This window comes from Strix uralensis, chromosome 5 (genome assembly GCF_047716275.1).
Source record: "Strix uralensis isolate ZFMK-TIS-50842 chromosome 5, bStrUra1, whole genome shotgun sequence".
Taxonomy (NCBI): domain Eukaryota; kingdom Metazoa; phylum Chordata; class Aves; order Strigiformes; family Strigidae; genus Strix; species Strix uralensis.
Genome location: NC_133976.1, coordinates 6,702,790 through 6,730,667, shown reverse-complemented (window position 1 = coordinate 6,730,667; position 27,878 = coordinate 6,702,790). Strand labels below are relative to the sequence as shown.

At 40.5% G+C, this 27,878-nt stretch overlaps 1 protein-coding gene across 11 annotated transcripts in view; it reads right to left on the bottom strand.

The window, feature by feature from the left end:
* Window positions 1–27,878, bottom strand: part of CELF2 (CUGBP Elav-like family member 2) — a 385,790-nt gene that overhangs the window by 63,296 nt on the left and 294,616 nt on the right. For 10 of the 11 annotated variants that reach the window (XM_074869739.1, XM_074869737.1, XM_074869735.1 and 7 more), the window contains 2 exons: window positions 17,689–17,737; window positions 9,075–9,209 (listed from right to left, as the gene is read on the bottom strand). In XM_074869739.1, the coding sequence (XP_074725840.1) occupies window positions 9,075–9,209; window positions 17,689–17,737 (184 nt within the window). Of the gene's footprint in view, window positions 1–9,074; window positions 9,210–17,688; window positions 17,738–27,878 lie in introns of those variants that run through there. The other variant, XM_074869746.1, reaches the window with a different exon arrangement.

The following is a 27,878-nucleotide window of genomic DNA, read 5'->3' as shown; positions in this document are numbered from 1 at the left end:
ACTGTATTCACATTTTAATCAAACAACAGTAAGAGAAAGCAATGCCTGATCATTACCCAAAAGCACTACATCTAGTCATGAAGATAAAGTCAATGCATTTTTGCATCATGCGCTATTTTTTTTTCTATTTAATGTAAAAGCCCTTGATACAAGAGAACCTAATCTGTCTTGTGTACCTCTGACTGATAGGTGAGCATCATAAAATCAGAAGTCAGAATTCTTTTACGCAAACTTCATGGCAGTGTTGTGACTCCACATATTTCTTAGGTAACGTACAACTGATGTTGTCTTTCTACTGTTTAGCCACACTATGTGTCAAAGAAAATGATGTAACAAAACAGCTTTCTGTATGGCAATCTAGACAAAATGTGCAGTAGAAGGGTAAATAAACTACAGTACCTCTGCTAGATTCCATATTGCTGCTGTGCACTAAAATTAAAGAGGTCCAAATTTACCATCAGTCTCGAAGTAATCTCTCTTAAAAACATTTCTGTTATTATCATTAACAGAGGAAATAACACCAAGGGTTTTCATTTCTTGTCTTGCAAATTCAATGGGGGGATGAGCACAAATAGAGATATACTGGAGGGCAGGCAAGAAACCCCATACAGAGCCTTGAATAATATTGTTTATAATGGTCAAGAAACTGCTTTATTCACTTCTTTCGCTCTCATTATCCAAGAGTGTGTACCATAGTGACAATTACTGAATGGAGGTTTAGAATGCATAAGAAGCATGTAAAATGTCAACAAAAATCAATAAGACACAGTTTATGCATTTATCACAATTTCTACCCAGCAGTACTGCTGTAAGTAACTTACTGAGAGATGTTGCAATTAGCAGGTCTCAAAAGAAATGTGAATCAGCAGAGAAATAAAGCTGCACTCCTCTCAAGATAAAGCAGACTCTCTCTTCCCTCCCTTAAGCTTTTTCTCTTTTTAACCACAAAGCTCAGCTTTTGGGGACTTTCAGCACCCAACACTATTGCAAAACCTCCCTCCTTGTTCCTCGGCCCAAATCCGTTTGTGTGGATTCCGTTGCCTTTGTCGTGGAGCGAAAAGACCTTCACAGCAGATCTCTGTAACGTACCATATAGCGAGCTACCAATTTGAAAGAAACTTGTTCTCCGGGCAAGGGGAATGCCTGATGAATGAGGTTATGTGGCTTGAATATGAGCATTTGGAAACAGCATTCCACAGAGAAGACAGGACTGCATTTTAATTACAGTTTGCCAGCCAGAGGCTACAAGGTTAGGTCCCCTTGTTATCTCCAGTCAGCAGGCCATTTCCCACCGATGGACAGTGTCCATTTGCACAGTAAATACCCAATTTGCCTGAATAACCATGGTAAAAATTCAGTAGACAACCTTATTTCTAAATTATTTGAAAACCTAGACCTTCAGTTGTCACCATCAGGTACCCCAATTAAACGCTAGCTAATTTAACCATCTTTCCAGACATTGCTACATGTATTCACACTCAAGAGTTATTTCTTCAGCTACCAAACCTGACAAAATTTGTATCTTTATTATGTGTGCACATATATTTTATTATGTGTGAAACATGGGATCCTATATATTTTATTATGTGTGAACCATGGGATCCTTTCCTTCATGACCAGAGTGCCACGCTGGAGGGAGCTAAGCCTGTATCATAGGATTCAGTCCACTTAACTCAGTCGCTGAACTTGCATTATATAATTTAGGCATTCAGAAAAGCTGTTCTCTGAGATGCCTGTATTCTCTGCCACAGTCAATGGCAGTACCTTTATTTTCCTATACAGGGTACATATGCATTTTAGGAGGATGGTTTCATTGGGCACCTAGAATTTAATCAGAAGCTGGTGTCTAAGGACACTGGATCTCACTTGTTTAAGTCAGATGAGCTCTGCCTGAACCATCCTGAACTCTTGCCACAGCAGTTTCTGCAGGGTTGGGAAAACCCTTTTCAGCATACTCTCACTCACCGTATCTCACTGATACAGGTGGCCTTTTGGGAGCATACTGCCAGCTTTAGGACTGTAAATCACAATTATAAGAGGACAAGACTAATCAGATTTCATGCCTCATGGTGCAAGGAAACAAGAAAGACTTCTGTGGCCTCTTACCTCATCCTATGAAACACTGCATTGATTGTAGTGCTGCGGGCCGAGGTCTTCCAGACCAATAGCTACAAGCAAACTATTTCTGTCCTACCATACTGAGTCCTGATACCTCAATTACCCGCTTCTTACGGGAGCTATGGAGCTCTCTGGGAGAGAAATCGTGGAGAGGGAGATATTGCTACAGCTAATGCCTTGAAATTACTTCATTTTGTACCACTAGCTACCTAACAACAAAAAACCACATATCCTTTTGTAAATACAGCCAACCTGCAAGTCACCTTGCAATTATTTATCACCTCTGGTTTCAAAATGTCAGGGATCACTAACAGAAACAAAAGGGGAGGGAGAAAGGTGGTCTAAGACTTTTAGTTGTTTCTCCAAGGCTGCCTTCTCACCCCCTCCACCAGATAAATGATTGACTGGGGAAAGGCTGCTTGAGGTAATTTCCTCCTGCAGGCAGAATCAGAGGGAGGCACCCAGCCCTGTCACAGAAGATATTTGGAGCACATTATCACATTTGCCATCTCAGATGAGAGAACATCTAAACTCACAGGGTTGGTCATTACCCCCCTCCCACTCCAAACTGAAAGAGAATTTTGAATAGATTGCGAAATTTGATAAGCTTCCTCCTTGACCCGTGCCATTCCAAACCTAGGGCTTGCTGCTTGAGTGACTGAATTATTTGAAATATTTAAAAAAGCTCAGCACTGCCTGATTTCAGCTCCCGTTTCACCCAGTTCTTCTAATCTCAGGCTTTCATAGACTGTTTTGAAATGTTCAGTCAGCAGTCTAACACAACATCAATACTTGCAAGCTTCAAGTGAAATAGAACATTTTTAAGTATGGAAGTCTCAAGGTAAGGGGTCTGATTTCATACCTACACAAGAAACCTCCCACATCAAACTACTGTGGTCTATCAGAAGTTTTAAAGCCCCCAAACCCTCAGTGAAGCCAAAGGGAGATGCAAAACTCCTAGACATTTTTGAATCAAGCCTAAAGTTAAAAATGGAAGTTTAAAACCACAGCTTTAAAGTTCTGAAGATGAAAGAAAGGCAGATGTAATCAATTTAAAAAAAATACAGTGACCCCTCTGACACAGAAGAAGGCTCAAGAGATTTTCAAAGTCATCCGAGCAATCGCGGTGCTACGCAGGGTGGCTGCGCAGCTGGTGGTGTAATGGTTGCACTACAGCTTCCTAGTTCACTGTGAACAAGGTTTTTCTTCAAATTCTGTGAAGAAACAATAGTGAAAAGCTGCCAAAATACTCCAGCAAGAAGTATTTGGGATCCTCTGAGATGAAAGCCTCTATTTAAAGAAAAGATAAGGCTCGAATAAAAAGCTATGAAAAATGAAGCACGATAAAAATAAGCTCTAGTTGTGTTAAAATATTTTTAGCTGAGATTGCAAAATAGACTCCCTTTTCTACACAGTGCTAATATAGCACAGTCTGAAGGAAGAAACAGCCCGGGAAAGAGCCTTCTAATGAAGACATCACACAAAAATATGTCTTAGTGGTTAAAATACATTTCAGCTCCAAATAAAGACATTGAAGTGTTTATTGCACAGACATTTGGTCATTAGGTATTGCTTAAGACACACAACAGGTCTGAGACCAAGTGCAACAACTCAGCCCAAAGTAAAGCATTTTGAAAAAGTCACAGTGAGCTCTTTATGTATATCAGGCACACAAAGGTAACAAGAGTCATGTTCTGTAAACATGCCTCACCTCTTTGGCTTTACTGACTTCTCTTGACTATTGACCAGATGACAGATTCTAGATTTTAAATTTCCTGAAGTTCATGGTTTCCTCAAAGCAATTCTAATTGGACAGTCAATTAACCACCTTGCAAAGTACAGAATTCAGTAACTGGAATTTACACAAAACCAGAATCAAGTGGGTACTAAAGACCACATTCTCTAGCAGTGCCTCGATGACCCTTCTCGTTGGAATAAAACCTCTGGTACATTTTTTCATTTCAGACTTCCCTCTGGGGAGGGTTTGCTGCAAAACTGCAGTAACAGAAATCTGAGATGTAGCTACTGGCCAAAGGCCAGCAGACACTGGTCACTTGGATGTGTTTATTCCTTCCCAGATTCAAAAGAGTTTCAGCAGGGGAAAAGGAAAATTAAATGTACCATAATGATTGGAAAAAATTAAAATGTTACCACATTACAGCAAAAGAAGTAAGGCTTGGAGGTGCTTCTGAAGAGCAATTAAAATTACAGCACTTCCACTGTCCTCGTTTCCCATCACTTACTGATACACCAGTCAGAAAGTTGCTCCTAATCCAGGCTGTTCCCATGACTGGCACTTCACGTTACTTTAGCTCAGAAAGGAGCCCTGAATATCCATAAGGAAAACCAAACAGGCATAAAGCCTCCTCACTTACCCTTCACTACAATTAATTATGATGCAACTACTAATTTTCTTTTGCTAATTCATCAAGAAACCCCCTGAATCTGAAAGTTATTAATGGATTTTCATGAAATTAAATCGCCTGACCACGGTATAACTCTCCATGTCATTTCTAACCTGCTCTTAAAGCAAAAAAAGAAAAAAAAAATCCTTTAAATCAATGCCTGCAGAAATGTTCACTTGTTCCATGTGCCTGGTGATGTTTTGTTAAAAAACTCATACAATTAGGAGCCTAGAAGATGTAGAAATATGCATTTAGAGCTTTTCCATAATTTTGATGGTATATCCAACTGTCTGTACATGTTATTAGTGGGTTTTTTTCAGTGCATGCTATTAACCAGTCGACGTCTTCCTGATATCTGTTATATAAATCTGCACCTAGCAATACAGCAGAATAATTTGCTGTGGGGTGCTCCTGTGATAAGAGGATTTTTTTAATCATCATTATGGATGGTAATAATTCCTAGAGTGATACAGAGATATTGATCCACTGATCTAAAAAAACCCATTTTACAAAAGTAGAGGAGCGTTGCTATCCTTATGTTAAGGAATGGGATAACAGAGAGATGATGAAACCAACTCACAGTCAATATAGCACATCAGTGGCACAACTACAAATCGAACTTGGGTATTTCTGGCTATTTTTGCACAATCCAGCTATCACTGCATGGCTGACGGTGTTGGCATCTGTGGTCATGTAGACGTTACATAGTGCTAGGAGTCAGGAGGTCTGAAAGTTTCCTTAAGCCGTTTACAATAAGTGATTTAAAATCTTAATCATCTGAGGCAGTTCACTTCTGCTTTTTCATGATAATGAAGCTTAGCACATGATATCACAATCATGAATTTTTGTAAAGCATACTTAGCCCTTCAGAAAAAGTGCTGGATTAAACAACCCTGCAGGCTGAATCCTTCTCTTTGAATAATGAATATAGTACAGGCAGTGGCAAGCTTCTTTAGATAGTCCCATGAACCCTGCTAAAGTGAAGGCCAGCCTCCATGTCTGTTGAGTCCCTGCTTTCTTTATCTCTACAGCCAACAGGGTATTTTTATTTTTTAATACTTTTCACAGCTGGGAATTACTCTCTGCCAGCCAACTAATTTCACAGGGACTATCCCAGAGCTTGCGGAAGGCAATGCCTTTTGGTTGCTGCCTATTTCTTGTAGCTGGCTGGAATTTAACAAGTTACAGATATAAACAACAATTATTTCTTAGATGCAGGAGTGAACAACAGTGGGGAAAAAAATGACTCAAGGAAAAAAAAAATCTCAGTTTCTTTAAAATACACTGCTCCACCACTGGAACTTTGTATCATCATTTTAGTCTCGTTTTACAGATGAGTTTCAAACAGCTGACAATAGGAATTTGGAGTGGAAATGCTGATGGTCCATTATCAGTAGTGACAGCAATGGGTGCGACTTTATTAAAGTTCTGTCAACTCTTGGCTAGAAACTACAATAGAAACAACCGGTTCAATCTCCCTCTCTCTCTTTATCTTAGCACTTATATCACACTCATCACAAAGTGTTACATTTTCCCTTGATGCCACAGGACGGGATTTCTCCTTGCTACTGGAGCCATGTGGTACACTACAACCCTACATCTCTCCCATGAGCTGACAGCAGACTCTTACCGTACTAGCGGTGAGGTTGCTGTTGTAGTGTAGACAGGGCCTAAAAGTCAAGTGAAACATTTTTACTCTTTACTAAGAAAAAAAAAGCATCACAAACCAAAACTGTTCTACTGAGCAGTGTAACCTGGAGCTATTCCTTGCAACTATCTGCCGGGAATAAAGATTATTTGTCTGAACCCTTTAACAAAGCTTGAAAGTTGGCATAAATGCCAAATAATACACTTTTCAAGCTCTTTTCATGCGAGGTACCATGATGGGCACTTGTTATGCAACTGAAAAGAGATGCCAAACAGAGTTTATTGGACCATATTTCCATCTCACTGCTGTGAGCACTGTGAGTCCCTAAAGGCTCTGGCATGGTGAGGACAGTGTTTTCCTAAGACAGCGACCATTTTTCATTCACCCCCCTGTCTAGAAGGGAAGCACATCCCAATGGGTGCTGGGAAAACTAATACTGTTTGTGTCAAAGGGAATTAACATCTTGGAAATGGTAACACGAATTAAAACTCATTAAGTATTTGAATTCATCATGAAGATTTAACTGTATAAATTCTTCCTCTTGCTTTAGTGAAGCAGCTTTTCACCCTGTGCTTTTTCAGCCAAGCTCCCTCCACTGCAAACCTCCCTCAGCACTTTTCATTTCGATTTCAATACCAACCATTTTCCCAACACTTTCCCTTCTCTCATGGAGTGGTGGTTTTGTGAACCTGATAAACATCTGCCTGAAAACCTGGTTGGCACAGCTGAACTCATTTTCAAGTGTCAACATGGGTGTGTAGAAAGCAATTCAAGTTTATCAAGGCATGATGCATGAGGGCATGATAGAATATCAGTCGTGATTGTGACCAAAATAAACCCAAGTGGCAGAGAGGATACAGCTCTGCTACAACTACTGGTGTGTGACCTACCTGGACTGAGATCTTCAGCCTCCAGCAGGAGAGAGCAGCACATTAACTCTACGGTGCTACTGGCCAGCAGATGACACTGCTCTGCCCGATACGCTGGTGACATGGCTTAAAAACCTCAGCTTGTGATTATCATGAGATTGCTAGTTACAGCAGAACAAGACTACCCCACCAACCTCACTTACCCTGTTGGGTTTCATAATTAACTTTTCTACGCTCATGCTATGCCCAGTGTCTGCTGAATAAAAGCAAGCACGCAGTGGGATTTCTATGGATCCCAGGAAAGATCCATTTCTTTGTTGGGTGATGCTGAGAAGTCAATTAAATCTTTTTGGGGCTCAAAACATCCGATGCCCAGATGTTGTTATTTCAGCAGTTACTTAGCTCCTTTCCCGCTTGTGACTTTCATCACTCCTTCCCTGTGCTACTTACAAAATTAAATAAGTGAAAATCAGAAATACTTGTTTTGACTCAATGTTGGGTCTAGAAAGATAATGACAGCACTCGAATCCATCAGTTAACATTCATTACTGAGCTGCAGGAACCATCCTCAGACCCTTCCCCTAGTCTTCCCCAAGGCAAAAGCCATGCTCCTGAGCCTCTCCTTGCCTGAAGGGACTGCTGCATTCCAGCCCCAAAAGTTTTGGGATCACAGACTGAGCATGCACAAATCTAAGTGCATAATTTTCTTGGGGATCCCTATTTATCATCAGAGTGTCTTTTCAACCAGTCCTTATTGTTCAGAAGTAGTATAATAAGTGTTTTCAAGCAGTGCCATGAAATACAGGAATACCTGCAACTTCCCCTGCTGAAATTTATAGGCATTTTAAAGAAGCTGGGCTGTACACAAACCAAAAAACCCCCCATGCACAAATTGTTGCACAAAATACTGCGGATCCTATAGCCTACTGGAAACAAGCAGATCCAAAAGTAAAGAAAAATATCTATATCTACACCTATATCTATATGCAAAATGGGTACTATTATTTTTTCTGTGCCTTTTGAAAATGTAATAAAATGCATAAACTGTGCTATGTATTTTTTTTTCTATAGAAACAGAAGTGATGTTTTCACAGCTCCACACTTAAAATTACTTTACTCCCTGTGCCGTTAAATGGCCATGGCTAGTACCACAGCATTCTTCCACACTGACAGACAGGACTATCACTATCTTCTTTTCCACTCAGCACCAACTGGCACTGGCTTTTTGAGAAGGTTCACGCTCTGAGAATAATTTCAGGTCCATATACCATAGAGTTAATATAAAGCCTGGGTCAGCAATATACATTTATTTTTCTTTTCAATATGCTTTCAGAGGGCCTTTCCCCAAAAGGCATTTTTGCACTCAAAAGGGATCACCGGCTATTGAAGTCTGTGCTGCACTTCATTTCCAAAGTTCAGGTCAGCTGCTTGACCGCTCTTGGTGGTGCTGCTTAACACCTCTGCCCGGGTTTTTGGGTTGTGATAGAGGCACAAGAATTAAAAGCTCTTTTTACAAACTTTTGTCCAGGCAAAGCTCTCAGGTTTAAGCTAACCTCTTTGTTTCTCAGTTACAGCAGACCTATGTTTTGCATATAGTTATAGAAAACACAGGAATGGAGGAGATAGTGCTACAATGTGGGCCAGTTCCCATGACCCTCTATGCCTTCAAGCAGTCATTTACAATCCTTCTTTTTTTTGGCCTTATGCTTAAAAGCAGAAATGGGGTCAGGGAAGGATTTTTGATTTAGTGAGAGCAGAAAACTGAGGGTGGTTTCTCAGGGTGCAAAGGAACCTTTCCAGCTGACAAACAGGGCGATAACACAAGTTAATATGTTGGCACCGAGACCTTTCTGACACTGGAAATAAAAGGTGATAATTTCAGTCACTGTGAAAAGTTCATGTGGATACCTTCATCACGTGGGACGTATTACAGCGTAACCTCTAGCTGCAGACAGCGGCTATGCCTACCTTGGCTGTGACATATAGCTCCCAATTAGCACTTAAGGAAAGAGACTTTACAGACTGCACACTCACCTCTGCTCAGCCCATCCGGTCCCCGAAGGATTCGGCATTCTTCTATCTGGCCAAACGGAGAAAACATCACCCTGATATCATTCTCATTACACTTCTTCGAAACCATTCCTATGAACAATTTTCTGTCTTCCACAGCTAGAAGATAAAAATAATGAATGAGCAAAGGCCATTTCATCTTTTTCCTGTGATCAATGCTTCATTACCACATCAAACCAAGCTCCAGTCATGTGAGTCTGGCTCTGTAACTGAAGACAAGTCCTAAGGCAAATACTTTATACTTATAACCTCCCTTCCCCTCTTCCTCCCCCACCTCAAATCTCTCATTTTTCTTTCTCGCTCTTCTTTTTCTAGTGGTGCTTGCTGTTTATATAACATTAATTGGCTGCCTTAGTCATTCTGCATATGCCTCCCCGTCACGGCTGCTAAGAAAAAAGCATCCTCTGTTAGAGAGACTTTTAAAGATATCTTTGCATAGATTTTAATTCAGATAAATTCCCTCACCTCCCTCATGTATGAAAGAAATCATGACGGGGTGAGGGTGAAGAAGGGATTGTGTGCGTAATGATAGAAGCTAATGCAAAATATTCCTGAGAAATGTTTTGAGAGAATGGCTCCTATCTGAGCTTTCAGTTTCAGCCAACTTAATGCACTCGAAAGGCAGATGTGTAACGACTGCTCTGGAAAAAGAATGCATTAAATTTTCCTGCTTTTTTTTCCAGACTGCCACAGCCCTCTCCCCTTCAGGACCACACAAGGCATATTCCAGAGCAGCACTTTAACAAGAGGGCTGCATAATGTTTTCCCAGAGCCAAACCCTTTGATTCATAATGATGCTGAGTTTGCAAAAAAATTGAAAAAGGTGCTTTGCCTGAATTATTGGTAGACTATTTCCTGTCTGCATTGTCACCAAAATCAGCAAAAGCTGGACTGCTTGCAGCAGGATGCACACAGTCCTGTTAATCAAACTCAAATTTACAGGTCTAAAGCTGTGGACTCTTGTCAAAAATGAAATAGGTCATCAAAACTTAATTCACCCTGGAAAAACTTAAAAATGTTAACGCACCCACCCATCTATATTAAACCAAAAATCTAAGTGCTTATTATACAGTGTATACACCAGTGCTTTCTTCTTCTCTTGAAATGGCATGTAAATCCAATTCACTGTTAATGAGCAGACTGTCAGAGTTTGCGTGGAAGCAAAGAGAGAGGGAAAGCTTTACTCCAGAGAGTCTGCAGTGCACTTACTTATTTCCATTATTGTGCAAATTATTTTTGTAATGAAGTATTTTCATTTCTGGGCTTACCAAAAAAAAAAAAATAATAAAAAAAAAATCTATCTTCCCTTGCTCCCCAACCCTCTCCTGTACTAGTACAAGTTTGTCAAATGGAATAAATTGCAGCTGAGGAAGAAGAAACTGCATTTATTTGTGTAGGATTTTATTTGTGCTATACTTCAGCACTTTAAGTGCATTTAATAATTTCAATAATAAAAAAAAGAGGTTCATGTTTATTGATCATGAGAGGTGTTTAAAGCAATTTTTTCCTTAGAATTATTGACTTCAAAAAGTATTTGTAGGTTTTATATAAGCAAGCACCAAGACTATGCATTTTTCAGAATCCAAAACACAGACCAGCCCCTACAATCCCAGCTTCTAACTCCACAAGCTTGCAAGAAAATTGGTGTGAATTTAACACCCAGGAGAAGAAGCTTTCCTCAGCAGAGACTCCTCAAGACTCAATATTTTCTTTCACACTTTATATTCAGGTTCCACATGCAGGTTAACCCTCCAGAAAGGGTTAACAAACGATGAATGCAGGGGATGAGCCAGCTATATATAGATCAGGAGCTGAATATGCAAGATTGCAAATAAGACCTGCAAGTTGGGATTTTTTAAAATATATATATATTTGTGTATATGTATACTTATCTACGTCTTACAATGAAACTTTACATCTGCTTTGTAATATATAATTGGCCTTGATGCTGCTAATAATTATTTTAAGCATGGCAAAACTGAATTGCCTTGCTCACAGCCACAAGGAGAGTCTAGGTAGTCACTTTTGCTGGTGAAAGGATGCCTGTAACTTCGCTGCTTACAACTCCTATATTGCCTTGAGTAATCTCTTGAGGAAGGTCCCTGGCCAGCCAGTCCTCCTGACAGCAGCCACACACTATGGCCAGGGTGCAGGAAAGGGGATGAGGCAAGGGACCCAGCGGGGCTGCCAGGTATGGATTTCTCCATACCACAAACAGAGGTCAGGCTGGGGGAAGCCTTGGTGCCAAGCATGGGTCCAAGCATTGCCCTCTGCTCCCCGTCATGAACCTCTTAACTTCTGCCTGTGTGTGAGCTAGTACCAGTCTGTTTAAATTTGGGTTGATTTTAGGCTTGAAATACAGTGTGCAGGTCTACCCTAAGGGTGACTAGATCCCAACCCTCTTAAAAATGAGCTGGACAAATGTCCTGCCACACCATCCCAAAGGGGGTCCCTTGCATCCTGCATAGGTGCAAGGACAAAGACTCAGACCAAAGAGATTCACACGGAGATTCAAAAGTAATGAGATGCAAACAGGAAGGGTTTGTTTTAATTTTCCAAAGAGTAGCAGATGACAAACTCCCCACCGGCCTCCTTCAGTTTCGCTAGTAAACCTATAAATATGCCATTTAACTAACATGATTTGCAGGTTTTCAGCTTGAGGGTGATTTTATAGTAAATTAAACATCCAGCTTCCATGTACTGTACATCTTAAAAATGCAGATTTCACAAAGAATGCTCAGAGTACAGAAAACATATTGATATGATGACGTGCTCTGCATTCAGTGCTGTTAGTCAGTGCTGATCAGCGTTGAAGCTTAAGAAAATTGCTATTCTTTTTTTGGCTAGGGGCCCAGCATAAAAAACATTTAAAGGGACAATTGTCAGGATCAAAATGACACGTTTTCACTCCATCTGATAGAACATCTGATATTATTAGGCTGAAAGAGTTTTTAACGATATATTCTCACGCAGAGAAAGGAATGCATTTTCCACCTCTGTAAGACTGGCTGTCTGGATTTGTTTCTGCATTTCTGGTCAGCCACTTCTTTCTTTCTAAAATGAATTCTTACCTGCCATGCAGACATGATTTGAGAATCAAATAGACAACAGACTGCAAGAAGTATGGGTCAAATGTATTTAGAGGTTATCAAACTTCCCTTTTGGTCAGCCAAGCCTGCTGATTTGCCTGTGTGTGTTGGATTGCTGCCATAGACTGTAAAATGAGGAGCCCAACGTTAAACACACATGACCCAACAAAGCATCGAGATGGGGAATGGTGCTACCTGCTGCTGGTTGGAGAAAGGATGGCAGTCTAAAGCCATCACGCCTAACTTTAGTCTGCTACCGTCTAGGTGTACAGCTTTAGTCTCTGCTAAAATGTTATCAGTTGGCTGTTGTCAATGCCAAAAGATCAGCTCCTCCAAAGAGTGACTGATCTCAGCTCTCCCAGCAAGATGGGATGACTTGTTTCATGGGAGTCTCTCCCCTGCTAGCGACAGCAAGTAGGGCTGTTACCTTCCAGCCAACTCCCAAAACTTGGTCATCATGATAACACATAGATAACATAGATGTCCTGAGCTCCAGCTGCAGGGACAGGAGAAATAAATGAGGGACTGGACAAAGCTTGGGAGTTGCGAGTGTTTTGGGCAAAGAGAGAGCAGGCAAAGGAGAAGGCTGGGGGGAAGGATAGCAGGGCACCAGGGTCAGCACCTGTTTGCACATATCTCATAAGCATTTCAGTGCTGCTTGATAGTTTTCTCTCCCACACTAGGGATAGGTTTCAATAATTCAAAATCCAGATAATTAATGAAAATTTTTTGGCAAATGTTTGATATCATTATTTCTGAACCTTGCTCATAGGCCTAGTTGTACTTTCTGGCTGTTTTGCACCACTCTGGGGGCATGAAGTAGATCCAACCATCTGTAAGCAGCTAGTAGGATGGGGTGGCTGAGTACCCCTCATTGATGGAGAAGAAGCAGCCAGAAGGTCATAGTGAACAAGACCTGAAGTTCTAGTTACATGACGGAAGGTGTGAAACTGCACAGTATCTTGATTAATTAATTGTGGGGTTCACCTCTAATACACTCAAAGATGTTACAAATGCAGGCTAGCTATGTTGCCAGGGTAGTTAGTGCGACACATCCAGTGCTAAGCCTGCTGGATTTGGGGTGGGAATCTTTTGCCTGAATGCAGGAACCCTCTGTCATGAGGTGCAAATATCTGTCTCAAAATGAGATGAGTTGTTCTCATAACTCCATCAAGACTAGCTCTGCAATCACTAGCATGGGTGCCTAGGTATCGTATTTGAATCTAGAGCACTACGCTAACCATCAAAGGTTATCTGAGATGAAGTCTGCCTCTGCTGGGGGAGAACTTTTTTCAAACCAAGCCTCCTGCCTTCTGACAGCACCACATCCAATTTGCAGAATATCATCCTGAAGGGTCTAATTTTTTAGTTTTACTCAATTTGCTTCAGTAATGAGCATTTCTTGTAGGCTGTATTAGATCACTTGTGTTAACCCAGGAGAATAAAACAGTAGAGAATATTTTCTGCATGCTACAAAAGAATTAAACCCTGTAATAATCATGGGAAATCTCCCTGAAGATTCAACAAACTTTCCTTCTGTTTCTTCTAAACCCTAAAAATTCTGTCCTGAAAAATCAAAATTATATCCCTTTATTATACATTTTTGAGGAGTCTAGTCAAAGAGTGCATATTCCATCCAGAAGTTGCCTTCTCTTTTGAGCAAGTCAAGAAATAGTTAATTATGTATAAATGGGTTTTTGTTTGTTATTTTTTTTTTTTTTTTATCCAGAAGGGAAGGGGGAAAACCAGACTTTTTATCCCTATTTGTAAGCCTGTGAAAAACCCTTGCATACAATCTGTCAAAGTCACACCTGGATCCGGAGCTGCCTGCATTAATTATCAACTTTTCTATGTGTTAGTGCTAACATATGGCATTTAATTACTCCCTCCAAATCGGCAAAGTTGTGCCATTTAGAATTTAAAAATTATTTTTTCAAGTTTTTACTAATAAAATAAATAAAAATAAATTATAAGATCACTCAGCTATGTGTCCCCTCCCTTTTTTATTTTTAAATAGAGAATTTTGTCATTTCCCTTGAAGTGGTGAAGTTTTGATCCATTTAAGAACATACTGTCCACAGGATACGTCCCTGAAAGTATTGACTATTCAAATCCTGATCCAAGACACATTTAAGTATTTGTTAAATTGTAGCATGTTAATGGCCACAGACAACTTAGAGTCAAGCATATGTTTATGTACTTTTTGGCATTAGAGTGCAGGAATCCCCTTTGTTTGAAAAAGGGAAAATATCCTTAAACAGAGAAATACTTTGAGTGATTAACAGTTGAGATGAATGTAGCAATGGTGGAGCCTTCAAAGTCTTAAACCATGCTTTTCTGGCAGGTAATCCTTAACCAAAACTTTGTAGATAGGTTAAAATAGCCACCTAGCAATATAAAGGTTGTCAGACTAGACCTAATGGGTGATCAGACCAGGACACACTACAAAATTCATTATCTGAAAATCTTTCAGGGTTGTTACATTTCTCAACAATAAAAACCTTTGCAGAATCCTCACAGGTAGACAAATTAATTAGATCTAAAAGGAAGTCTTCCCCCATCAACTCTAGCTGCTGAAAGGTTGGTGGAAGAAATTCAGCTTCCTTTCATCTGCGGGAGCAGAGAGATGACTCAGACACATGAGCTATTGTACACAGGGAAGGAATGGAGGTGATTGCATAGATCTATCAGTTCCTACCCAGCTCTTCAGGTTGCTAATGAAGTCCTAATCCTGCAGAAGTGCCCAGGCACTTAGTCAAACATGTGCAGGAGGTGCCTCTTCCATAACCATCTTCCAGTTTCCACGAGGCGAGCCTGGCTTTTTGTGCTAAAGGACAGGTTTCTGAAGTGATGCATACATCTAAAGACAGGAACAGTGATGGAGAAGGAGAAGCTGGTACTCCTGGGCCTGGATGCTCACTCAAACCTTTTTTCAAGGGACTCAAGACGGGGAGGGGGACATCTTACCACACAGCAAATACTGTTCTTTGAATACCTCTGTAAGATGAATGAGGGGATGTCTCCTTCCTCTCTGTGGAACTTGAACAGATCTCTCAAGCCTTCAGAAACATGTGCAGGCTCAGAATTATATTGAGTGTTCAACCTCTCCTACATATCTTTCCACAAGCTATCTGGAAATTTTGACCAAGACAATTTCTTTAACCTGTTTGAATCTTGAGAAACACCACTTTCCTTTACTTTTTTAAAATGTAGTGGGATCTTCCCACTACTCAGAAGTCAAAGGGTTTCGAGCATTCCTCAAAAGCTGAAACACCACGGTTCATGGAAACCAAGACGCCTTGGTATACCTTCTTTCTTTTCCCCTTTGAACTTACAAATCTGGTTGAAGAGGTGCAGTTTACAACTTGCTGTTGGCACAGATAATATACTTCCTCAGATGGATAGCCTGAAGCATATGGGAAACACGTGCCAAACAGGCCTCTGCATCCCCCATGCTGCTGTTTTTTCTCTTTTTGGCTCTCCAAGCTGCTTGCAAACTCTCACCTCCTCCATGGATCCAACGCCTACACCCCGTCTTTCCGAAGAGTTGTACCACTGTTACCATCATCATGATATTAGTTTGCCTTCTGTTTCCCCAGTCCTTAAAAAAGAAGAGTTCACCACCCCAAGAACATGCCTACCAGGAGTACTTACACCCTTCAGGAGTCTAAATTTATAAAGGTATTTAATTTGACAATTGTAACCTCTAATGTGTCAATGTGTTTTCCCCAAAATATAAAGGCAAGATAAAAAAGCAAAAAAAGCCAGTCCCTCGTGATTTTCATGCTAGGAACGGGCACAAGAAAATAAGAGAGTATTCCCACAGTGCAGACAGGAGTATCATGCAGATAATCCTGGTCTAACAGCAGCAGTGAGGAGCTAACTTACCCTGCTTTCCAAGCAGGTGCTACTTGCAGAGCAAGACAGAATTTGCACAATTCCCCACAGCGCTTTGCCGCTATGTTCAACCTCCTTTAGGAAGAAAAACTTCAGGCAATGAACTCACTGGGAGTCAATTTTGGCCCACTGCCTCTTAGTTTTCTAATTTGCCAAGGAACTTCAGGTTAAATTTGTCTTTGGAAGAACTCATAGAGGCTATGCTTAGTTCAGAGGGTCCAGGCCAGTGTTCCTGTACCTAAGGGAAAATTTGCCCACTGCAAGCACAATGAATACTAGGGAGTGGACTTTGGATTCCAACAGCAAAGTTCTCCTTGACCACAGCAGGGCCTGAAAAGTTCAGTCCTTCTGCCCATGCAGATGCCTTGACCTCTCTTCTGAGTGTTCAAAGACAGCAAGAAATAACTGCTAAAACTCAACCCAAGAGTGAGAACATCACTCCCTTACAAATGGGTGATGGCTCAAATTTCCTGTGCTCGTGGCCGGTTTTGTTTTGAAACTTGTCATAATAGGAACCTAGCATAATGTGAAGTTTTAATTTCCTTCCAAACTTTATAATCCTTGGAGAAGCCTGAAAATGGGATGCACTACAATTAGCAAAAAAGAAGCCTTAAAAAAGCCTTGCGGAGAGATTTAGAGCCCAATCATAATTTACATTTGCAGGTATGTAGATCTCTAAGTGCACGGCTTCTGCCCTGATTACTAATTAATGAGGTGCAAAGATGCCTGTTGGAGGAACCAGCTCTGATTATGTGGGCCTTATGGGAAAATGAAGCTCTTGCAATCTAAGAAGGCAGATGATATCTTTAACATATATTTTAGAAAATTACAGGAACAAATCAAGGGGCAAAATATACACATGTATATATTTTTAAAGAATCACACACAGCCAGGTTGCGTTACCATCCGATTATCTTATTTCCTTGAATATACAAACCTGGCATGTTTAATAGATTTAGCATGCCATCTATTTTGCATGTCATATACATCCACTTAGGCAACACCCTAGTATTCTGAATGGATATTACTGTCTTTATAGCATTCATTTTACAATCTTTGAGAGGAATAAGTATACAGAGAGCTGCAAGGTGGGTTTCCCAGTTCAGAACCAAGCATATGATTAAAACCTGAATTTGGCTCAGATTCAGAACAGCATCATTCTATAAAAAGGAAGTTTAGGCAAATGTTTAAGGCCCATGAGCTGCTTACATGGTTTGTTAACACGGGAATGTTTTTTGTTTCTTTTCTTTTTTATTTTCACTATTAAAATTTCATCTCCATTTTATCAGTATCAGGTGCTCCTGTATCACCTCGCTGCTAGGAGAACACAAGCGAAATATGTATGTAGTGAGGTAGACCATGACATACAGCAGGTACAAGAAAGGCTGTTTTTCAGAACATTTCCTTCCTTCTTTAAAGCAGAGGATAAATGGGAGTTCAGAGCAGGTCAACATCTTCCCCAATGTGTCAGGTGTAGGGAAACTACCTCATATCATTTTCACCACACAAAGAGTAAAGCAAAAACTCTCACAATGTTGTGTTTGCTTTAGTTTAGAGAGTCACAATTAAGTAAAAATAAGTTAAACACGTACCATTTGACTTTTCACTATCTGCGGGTTTCATCTGAATAGGATGATGCATCTAAAAACAAAAATGAAAAAGAGTAAGGCAGGTTGGATAGTCATAAAAAATCAAGAATCATGTTTTTAATGAAGGGCTAAAAAGGTACATGATTAATATTAACAATATTGAAATGATATAAATTCAAAATTACACTATATTACAAGCTTTTTAAGAAAGGATAAAATGGTAAAGGAGCATTTTATAACCAGGAAGATTAAAAAAAATAGATCATTGGGCCCACAGGACTCATATAAAACTTTAATTTGCTGTATCTAGTTTCAGAAGACCTCTAAAGTTACAATGCTCATTAGTTTATGGCATGCTTGGTTTCTGTTTTACCAATTTTTTTCCTTGAGCTCAACCACTGCCAAAACCGAGATGGAATTTTCAAGTAATTTAAGAGCTAGCAAGCATTTCAAACATACTCAGAGGAGTTGAGTTTGACAAATGAACTTTGCTTGTAATTAAAAAAACATGTGCTGATTCTTTCAGGACTGAAGAGGAAGAGACTCGTGCTTCCTATAATAGCTTCCTATAACTGTTTAGTATCTCATCTTTTCTTTTTAAGAATACATTATACCTTCATTCATAAAGCTTCCATCACAACATGGCACAATTCTGGCTTCCATAAAAACTCCTAATACTTTTTCCTTTTCAACCTCTTCCTCCATGTCCTGCAAAATAAACTGTGTGCTACGTGCTATGCTGAACATCCCATGGCATCCTACCTTGGCATAGTCGGCACGATGTGTCCTCAGCTTTCATTTCTAAATGGTGCTCCCCCCACACTGAATTGGTAACTCCAACAAAATTTTTATGAACGGTGTTTTCCGTTGTTTCGGGAATAGTAACACCACAACAGTTGAGCTCCCTCTGATCAGAGTGTGTGGCTTTTCTACTGGACATCGGTTATAGCCAGATGTGTGTCCACTCTGATGGATTCAGGGAAATTTTGTCACACTTCTCAAAAAAGCCTTCAGAACTGACCTCACATTGAGTTGCAACGTGGGAGACATTTAAGCTTGCAAAAACCCCAATTTTATTTTCTTTCATACTGCTCTGCAGAATTGCTGGGATTTGACTACACAAAACTTCTGGCCGCAGCAGGGCCACTGCCTTTTCTCTCCTCAGCAATTCCTCACCATTTCACGTGAGCAGGTAAAAAAATCTATGCTCTTTCTGCTTTTGAATCATTCTTCAGTGCAGCAGCGTCGAGTATTGCCTGAAAATGTCAGAGACAATTCCATTTTTTTTTATAAAAGACTACTATGGCAAACTTTGGGAAACAAAAAACAGCTGAGCAGGAGAGAACATCCATGCACTCATATCAAATGTGCTTTCAAAGCAGCACAGAAAACCAAATCTGCATTGCTTTTGGTGGAGTCACTTAACCTGCAGGGACACAATTTCTAGATTCTTTAGAAAATATAAAATATTGCTGTGAATGTTTCTGTAAGATTTACTCAAAGTCCAGAATGTTCCCTGACCTTGCAAATCAATGCATTCCTTGTATTGCTTGCAAAACTCCCCACTGTGCCCTAAGGAAAAGGCAAAGCCACGAGGTGGATGTAGTCACCAGGATGCATAAATTTGCTTCAATTTTTCTTTGAATCATTTGTTTCCCAAATGGACTTTAATAGTCCAGCACTTATCTGCCACCACTCTTATTCGATCTAATTTATAGAAAAAAGGGAACTTCTATTGTACTCTATCTTCTTTAACTAGTGCTTAACATTTATCCTGGCATCAACAATACACTGGGCACTGCAGGACACTTTAAATTCATGGGAATGTGATGCAGCATGTCCACTCAGTAACCAAAAAGTGAAAGAAGAAAAAAGATGTAACTCGCTCCATGAGCCCGTTGCGGGTATTGACGTCTCTGAGGAGCAATGGAGTGGTGAGAAAATACAGGAAAGAAAATTGAGTATTGTAAATTCAGGAATATGCAGGTTATAGAAGAAAAACCCAACCCAAATCCAGACCTTCTGTAGTCAGACAATTTATTGCTCTTTCTAGTTGCATTTATATGCCTCTAAGTGGAGATACTTTGAATAAAGGCAATTCAAACAGTGCTAAAAACCTTTGACTTTTCAAACTGCCTGAACCAGTGAAGCCAACTTTAGACCAAATTCGTGAGAAGTTATTTTTGCAGCCCCATGGTCACAACATAAAGATCAGTGTTAACTGATAAAACACAGTTATCACATCAGAAATTATCCTCCTCTGTTGTACATAATTACTCCAAGCTCATTAAGTCCATAATCTGTTATGTTCGCACAACAACAGACAAGATTTAACATGGCATTTCAATTGGGTTTTGACTTGATTTCAAAGGTTCCTGCTAAAAATGGTCCAAATTCTCTTTGCACCAGCAGGCCAACATCAGGAGTGATGCCATTGTGCTTAATAAAATTATACTGGTGCAAAACTGATAAAAGATTCAGATCAGGCCTGGAGAGCTTAAACTGCAGAATACCCATGGTAAAATGGATGCGATACACAAACATGGCTTCAGTGAAGAGGAAGGTGGAAAAATACGTTACTGACAGTTTCCTAACACGAGAGGGCTCGTGTTGAAGCTTGTTTAACCCTGACCATCACCAACTGATACGTTAACAACCTTTAACACTAGATTCAATAAAACATGCCATTTATAACCTGAAATGGGTTTTACAGAGTCACTAGTTCGCATCTCATTATTAAACTCATTGCTGACCTCTAGAGACAACTGCCGTGACAATACATATTATAAGCTCTCTACCCATAAAATATTTAAAAGTAGGTGTAAAAAAGAAAAGAAAAGAAAAGAATGAATCTCAAAGAAGTGTGCAGTGAATAAGAAAATTAAAGGGGCAGAGACAAAGGCTAAATAGGTACTATCCTTTCACTCAACAATGAGCAAAAGAGAAAATAATCTATGCGTTTTATATCTTGCTTGTATAACTGCAGGCTATAAAATAATAAAATAGCTGTGCTTTCCGAGGCCCTCCAAAAGATTATAGATGATATAAACCTGTTTCAAATTAGATGCCACCCACTAGAATCATGTCATCTACTGAAATGAAGGATTTCATGTCTTATCAGAAAGCTGTTATTGTAGCTATACATCACAAAGCCATACACTTATGGATCTCAAGGTAAGTGATTTCTCAGTATGTCATGTTGTCACAGAAAAACAGGAAACATTTTCTTCTGTGCTTGAAGAAAGCTTTGCTTATGAAAATACAGTATTTATGAATGCACAGTTGCAATTAATAAATAGGCAAGAGTAAGAAAAATAACTGCAGTAAATAATTTATAGACATTAACATCATCCTGTGCTCAGAACATATAGGAAAAGAGAGCAACACAGCTCTCAGGCAAATTCTTACTGTGTGGGCAGCTTCCCCTGGCAAGCACTGTGCATGGGGATATCAACACCAGACTGGAGTACGGGTTGTAAGGAACAACCTCTGCTCGGCAACAGTTTAGAGAGCACTACTGAATACAGTTGTACAGTCAGTAACGCATGACCTATACGTGCTCTGTATCCGTAGGTCTCAAATCACACCATGCCACTGTTTTACAATGGAGGGCAGGCAAACGCCTGTCGCCCAAGGTTGTGCAGTGCCTTGCGGCAGCGCTGGCAGCAAAGCGGGGGCTCCATTCGCTGCCTGCACTGTCACCGAGGCCACACCAAGCCTGAGGCCAAGCATGTCACTGCTTCTCCTTGGGCACATCCCAAGCAGGGGTGCTGAAGTGGTCCAAGGGAACCAAAAAGGGGAAGAAACAGTTGTCAAACATGTGATCCTGAAAATGCCCCTGAAATCAATGAGAATCTGGCCGCTGGCTATGTTGAGGGCAGCAGCAGGACTGAGCTATGGCCTAGAATTACAATTGACTAGTTACATCTTTTTTTCCCCCTCTTTTTCCTGAGTACATCCCACCATATGTAAATATAACTTCATTAGAGAAAAAACCACAGCACAGCAACCCAAAAACCTCTCAAAGGCACACATCCTCTCCAGCTTTAGAGCCTCAAAGTCATCTTTTCTACAATAATAACGCTACCTATTTACATTCTTGTCAAAGCCATGTGACATCTGCATGGGAGAAAACAAGCCGGCTAAGAGTCTATTTCTGGCAAAAATATTGCAAGGAAATTAGATTAACCTGGGTGGAATTCTATCTGGGAATTTGGAGTCTGTCGTGGTGATTAAGTCATCATTTCTGTCAGATTACTCTAATCGGCTGTCAAATACGATTCCACAACCCCATCTGTAACTTGGCATCCTCGTTATTCAGTCGATGTTACCTTCTGTATACAAAACAAACACCAAACAAGGAGGTGTGTGCAGCCTAGCATTTAGCAGAGTCATTAGCTGTGATTACTATTGTGTGCTTGCACATTGCAGAAGGCGATCAGCTTATGGCTTGTTTTATTTAGTCAGGGAATGTTTCAAATCAGGTGTAATCTTAAACCCGGAGTGCTAGGAGTGAATGGAGAAGAACTGTCTCCAGGCATGGCCGAGCATGGGATTGTCCTGCTCTGAGACACCACCACGTCACCAGCAATTGCTTAACTCTCATTTCAGATTTGTCAGCATATTTGGTGGAAAGACTTCTGGGCACCTGCTTTCCATCCATTTTCTGAAAAGAAATGGGCACTCAGATGTTCTAGCTAGGCTAAAGACTTCCTGCAAGCAGGTGAAGCAAGGTTTGTAGGCCGAGGCAGTCAACACTTTGAATGATCTGTATCGGGTGGTTTAATAAGAGGTGTTTTGTTCTATATGTGAGTATGTTTGTCTTACAGAGGACTGGTGATTAAAAAGCAGGAAATGCCTTTCAGTGAAGATGAAGGGGCTGATGGGCTCAATTTGCTGCAGCTGTGTTGAGTCTGTGAAATTCGGGTGCTCTCAGCACCTCCAAAATTCTGGCCATGTAATTAGACCATGAAAAATCATTATTTTATGGTTCATTGCAAAAACACCTTCATACACAATTACTACATCTATTAGCAGTTTTTATTCTCCATCCCTACCAGTGCAGTCTGCACATGCCTCACTCCACCTTGTGCTTTGAGGAAAGAAAACTACTTGTCAAGAAAGGGCCCCAAATGCACGCAAACCTGCCCATGCCTTCATCCAGCTCAGTACGTCAGTCAAAGACCGTCTCCTAAAAGTCCTCTGAAGTTAAGCACAGTGTGACTTTACACCACGGGAGTTTAGGGGATGTATGTGGAGGACGTTATCCATGACACTTCACTCCTTACCATTCCTCTCATCATCTTTCTACAACCCTATAAAGCCATCAACAGATTTCTAGAGTGCTTAACCCTCTTTAGACCTGTCCCCTTCCTCTCTTCCCTGTCATCTGCCATGGCTATAATTTTCTAGCCATGCCCCAGCTCAGTTTGTCCCTTACCTGTCACTCTTGCAGACCGCATTGTGGGGAAACACAACACAAAATTGAGCTAAACCTTCCCCCAAGCAAAGGGTAAATTTGAAGAACTTGGGTTACTCAGGTAACATCCAAACCAAACAAGCTGCAATAGTATTAAATGGTGACAGCTTGCATGTATCTTGTCATTTCTAGCACTTTGGGACTTGCTTCTTGCTAGCATTAATCATTGTTGAAGCCAAAGGGGACTTTTTTCACATTCTGTACACCTCAGAATCGTAAAATGGCAGGAGAGAATGTGGGAGGGAGAAGAAGAGATACCAGATCTTAATAAAACCCTAATATTCTTCTTGGGGGAAGGATTATAAATCCATAGACTTTTTGGAACCAATAGGAAAACCAAAGAGGAAGAAAATATTAAGGAGCAGCAGGGACAGGCTAAGGGCATGGGAGAAAAAAAGCACCTGAAGAGGCACCAGCATGAAAAGCTGTGGGAAAAATTTACATTCTTTGCCTAACTCCGGTCTGGGAATGAATTTAAGGTTTTCTCTAAGCCCCTGATCCAACTAGTGAGTGCAGCTTAATTAGACCAGCAGTCCAAGGAAAAGAAGAACCCAAATATCGACCCGCCAGGTTCCTGACCACCTTCAGTGAGTCTGGAAGTCAGGAAGAAATGTATCGACCTACCAAAAGACCGGGGGAAGAAGAGAAAATGGTTCATGATCACCAGAAAATGAAATGATTTCCAGTGTCTTCAGAGATCATTGTTTTTATGGATTAGTCTGTGCAGACACCTGTACACACACACCCCAGCCCCTCATTTCAGCTTTTAGATCCCAAGTTGTTCAGTAGGATCCTTTTGGAGAAGCTCTTGAACATATTTTCCACATCACTTCAATGCCAACTGCTTTTGCTTTTTTAAACCCTTGTGACTCACAAGTAATACAAGTTTCCCAGAAGTGGAAGAGGTGTATTTTCCTATTGAAGAGAACTGTTTAGAACAACTTCTCTAGGGTCAAACTAACTTGAATTACACAGTCAATATCTGGCTACAGCTTCAGGGAACTTCTCCAGAAACCAGGGACAGTCTCTGAGGCCAAATAAATACTAGTGAATAAAAGAGGCAAGGGACCGCTCTCTCACTCTTAAGAGGTGTGGTACAGCTTGCATTTACACAGCTATACTTCTCCTTCCTTTCAAAACAGGATGCCCTTGTCCATACTGCCTAGTGGGAACAGTGTCTAGCCCATGTTATTCCCCCAAACATGCCCACACACTGGGCAGGAAAGTGCTAACTGGCACCAAGACCAATGCTGTGGTCCTGCTTGCTTTACTGGCACAGGCAGAGCTTTGGATTCCCAGCATTTACCTTAGTTCATTCACGGGTTAAAAGAGGACAAATGTGCATCCATCACATAGACTCTCACAAATAAATGCAAAGCAGTAGCTGTAACTGCCTGAGCAATGGCATAGCCAGAAGATTGTTTGCTGTCATCCTTTCATAAATCCCAATTTAAGGGATTTAAACTGTGTTAGGTATTCATACAATTTTAGTAGTAGAAGAATGTGGTCTGTTACTTGGCCTCCTACATTGTCAGACATATATATATATATATGCACATTTTGGAGAAAGACTGAGAGGGAGAGAGGGAAGGAGGAAGGGAGAGAAGCAGGAGAAAATGAATATTGCTGTTGGATGCCAAATATAGTTCATGCGGTAATGCATAACATCATTATTTTCTATTTAAAGCACAGAAACAAGCATATAGCTTGCTTAAAACGAGTTGTTTCTTTTACTGGAGAACACTAAACCTGCTGAAATTCAACGACTTTTGGAAGCTTTCCAACTCAGTCATTTGCAATCCCCTGCAATCCGTGTTTTAAATTCAAGTTAAATTGAACAGTAGCTTGAGAGACTAAGAACAATGCTGCACTTTAAAATAATAATAGTAGTCTAACGATCCCTTCCACAGTTGCCCCCACACCCTGTTGTTCCTCCTGTACATTTACTAATTAGGCTATAACACTTGGTCTCCTTTAAGAGTTGTACCCTCATATAGAAATGAAAAAGTTGGAGGTCTTAGAAGTGACAACTTCACTTCCTAATGTACAAATAACTACTATTGCTCTGTTAGCAGTTCTACTCCATTTATTTAATTCCTTCATTTCTTACCACCCACACAAATGGCAACAACTCCAGGACACATGCGAACCAAACTGAGTGGAGATAAGGAAGGGGAAGTACGACCAAAATTCCTCCCTTCAAAATCACATGGAAACCAAAGTGATTAACTATCTTTTCTTCAAACAAATGAGCCTTTACAGAACCTATTCAATCCTAAAAATAGACATTAAGTGGGATTCTATATCTTGTTGGGAATAATGCCTTGGGGATATTTTGTATCATCCATGCTTAAAAAGCAAACCCATTAGACATCTGAGCAAAACATCAGATATTATTTTAACAGCAAGAGTTATCCATCTCATCTGCAGCGGCAATAACTTTTGTTGACATTTTGCCAATTGAAGTTTGCATGCCAATGTGTTTTTTTTTTTTTCCCCCTTTGCGTTAAAACAATAAGGCACAGAAAGATAACAAAAGTCTCTCTGTGACATTAATTGACTGGAGTTTTAACACCCATTCAAGGTAACTGTGAGGAGCAAAAATTACTGCCCACGTTTCTGAGCGGAAAATGAAATGCGATGAAGCGGTGATTTGCCCAGTGTCACGCAGGGAGGCACTGCATGGCCCAGAATGACTATCTGAAGGGAGGTAGCCGAGCTGTCCGCACCGCAGCAGAGCCTGAGCTCCTCATGCTCTAATTGATTTCCCCTCCTAACACCATTGCGAGGTGCCTACTGCTGCTATCTCTTTTTAGCAGAAAGGAAGACGATGGGGGAAAAAAGGCACAGAGGCTATACATGATTCATCTGGAGTTATTCCACAACCGAAGCCAAGGCTCTCAAGCCAAAATCTCGTAGTTTTATCACCAGGTATAGGTAAGGCATTAATGAGAGGGGGTACTCCACACAAGCACATATTTTTACAATATTACTCCCTAGATACCCTACTCAAGAGGTAACGTAAGAACCTGAAGCAGTGATCCAGGATAGCTGGAGGAAATAAATGCCAGCCAAGCTGTCGTGGGTTTGAGATCTCAACTAATAACTAATGCAGCTTTGCACTGCATCAAGTGGATTTGTCCAGCATGACCTAAGATGTCAGGACTCTATTCCCAGCATGACACAAGCCTTACAGTCAATGTCCCACTGGACATGACTCAAGTGTTCTGAAGCCGTACTTTCTTCCATGTCCCTAGTTGGGCGTTGGTTTCCAGAAGCCAACCGGAGGCTGAGACTTTAGAAGGAGTACTTTTCCTTCAAAGCTCAGAGTGCCACCTCTCTCCACCCCTCCATATTAATATTTGGAAAACAGAGCCAGAGCAAAGCCAAAACACTCTACCTATTATCTCATCTTCTATGAATAGTCTTCCCACCTCCCATGGGAATCAAACAGGTCCCATAACCATCCCAGAAGGGGAAGGCAGCACAGCAGATGCTTGCGCTTACTTGAGTGATCTGCAGAAGCATATTAAACATTTCTTCTCCTAGCAAAAGCAAATCCCTTGCTTAGGAAGCACTGACTCCTGATGGCACGCTCAGGGAAGTTTGCCCTTCTCATTTATGACTTCAGGATCTTTGAAGACTCAAGACGATGTTCCCATCTTAAGAAAACCCTCTCCTGCTGCCAAATGAAAATCTTTATGTAGCTCAGGCTGTGGGCACCATTTTAGGATGCTAACATTTGAGCCTGGTCCACATGAAACTCCCCCCTTTCCACATAAATTCCTCTGATTTCACATGAACATCTAGGGTGACTTTTAAAAATGTATCAAGAAAACAAAGCAATCCTCTACCCCCTTCTCCTCCTCCCCTAAAAACACAATCCCAAGCAAAATCAAATAAATTCTTTTAGGCTACCAATGACCGTGAAGAAATTTAGTTGAAAGGTTTTTAAAAACATGCAATAGCTTTTGTAATGCAAAACACAAACTTGGCTGCGACTGAGGGCACGACTACCAGGATATTAAATGCTTGTTTTGCAGAAGTTTTATTTTAAGATTTACGTTGTTCTGTGCTTGCATGTACTGTCTCCTCTGTGAACTATGCTCTGGGAAAACACCATGTGATTATGCTCAGCAATATCCTCCACCTTTGCCAAGCTGAAATTCAGGAAATAACCCTTTAAAGGGAATGACCAGCAACAGCAACATTTCAGAAAGGCAAGAAAGCATAGTCAGGGGCTCCTCTGTGTCTTTGACAACGTTATCTCATCTACACTTACCTTCTTCATTTTTGGCTTTCATTCAATAAGAGAGAAACCAGTCTCAACCACTTCCTCAGTTTCACATCACAGATTTTTCTGTTCATTTACTAAGCGGATCTTCTGCCTGACTCTTTCTGCAGCGTGGAAGGTCACCTTGATCCAACAATGCACTTGGTCTCCTCTTCTGACAGAAACTAGAGTCTATTATTTGGTACAAAACTCAAATTCTAGGCTATGGGATTTTTATTTTTTTTATGTAAAGCTTTTTAAAGTTCTTGTTGGAAAGCTTTCATATTTGCATTACAATGTACCAGCAAGAACATCTTATAGCTAAAAAGTGTGATTGAGGTAAGTCTAAAATAAGCCCAAAAAGCATCAAAATTATAACTTCTATTGAAATTCTACCTTTTAAATTAGAGCAAAGGGTACAATTCACAGAAACAGTTGTCA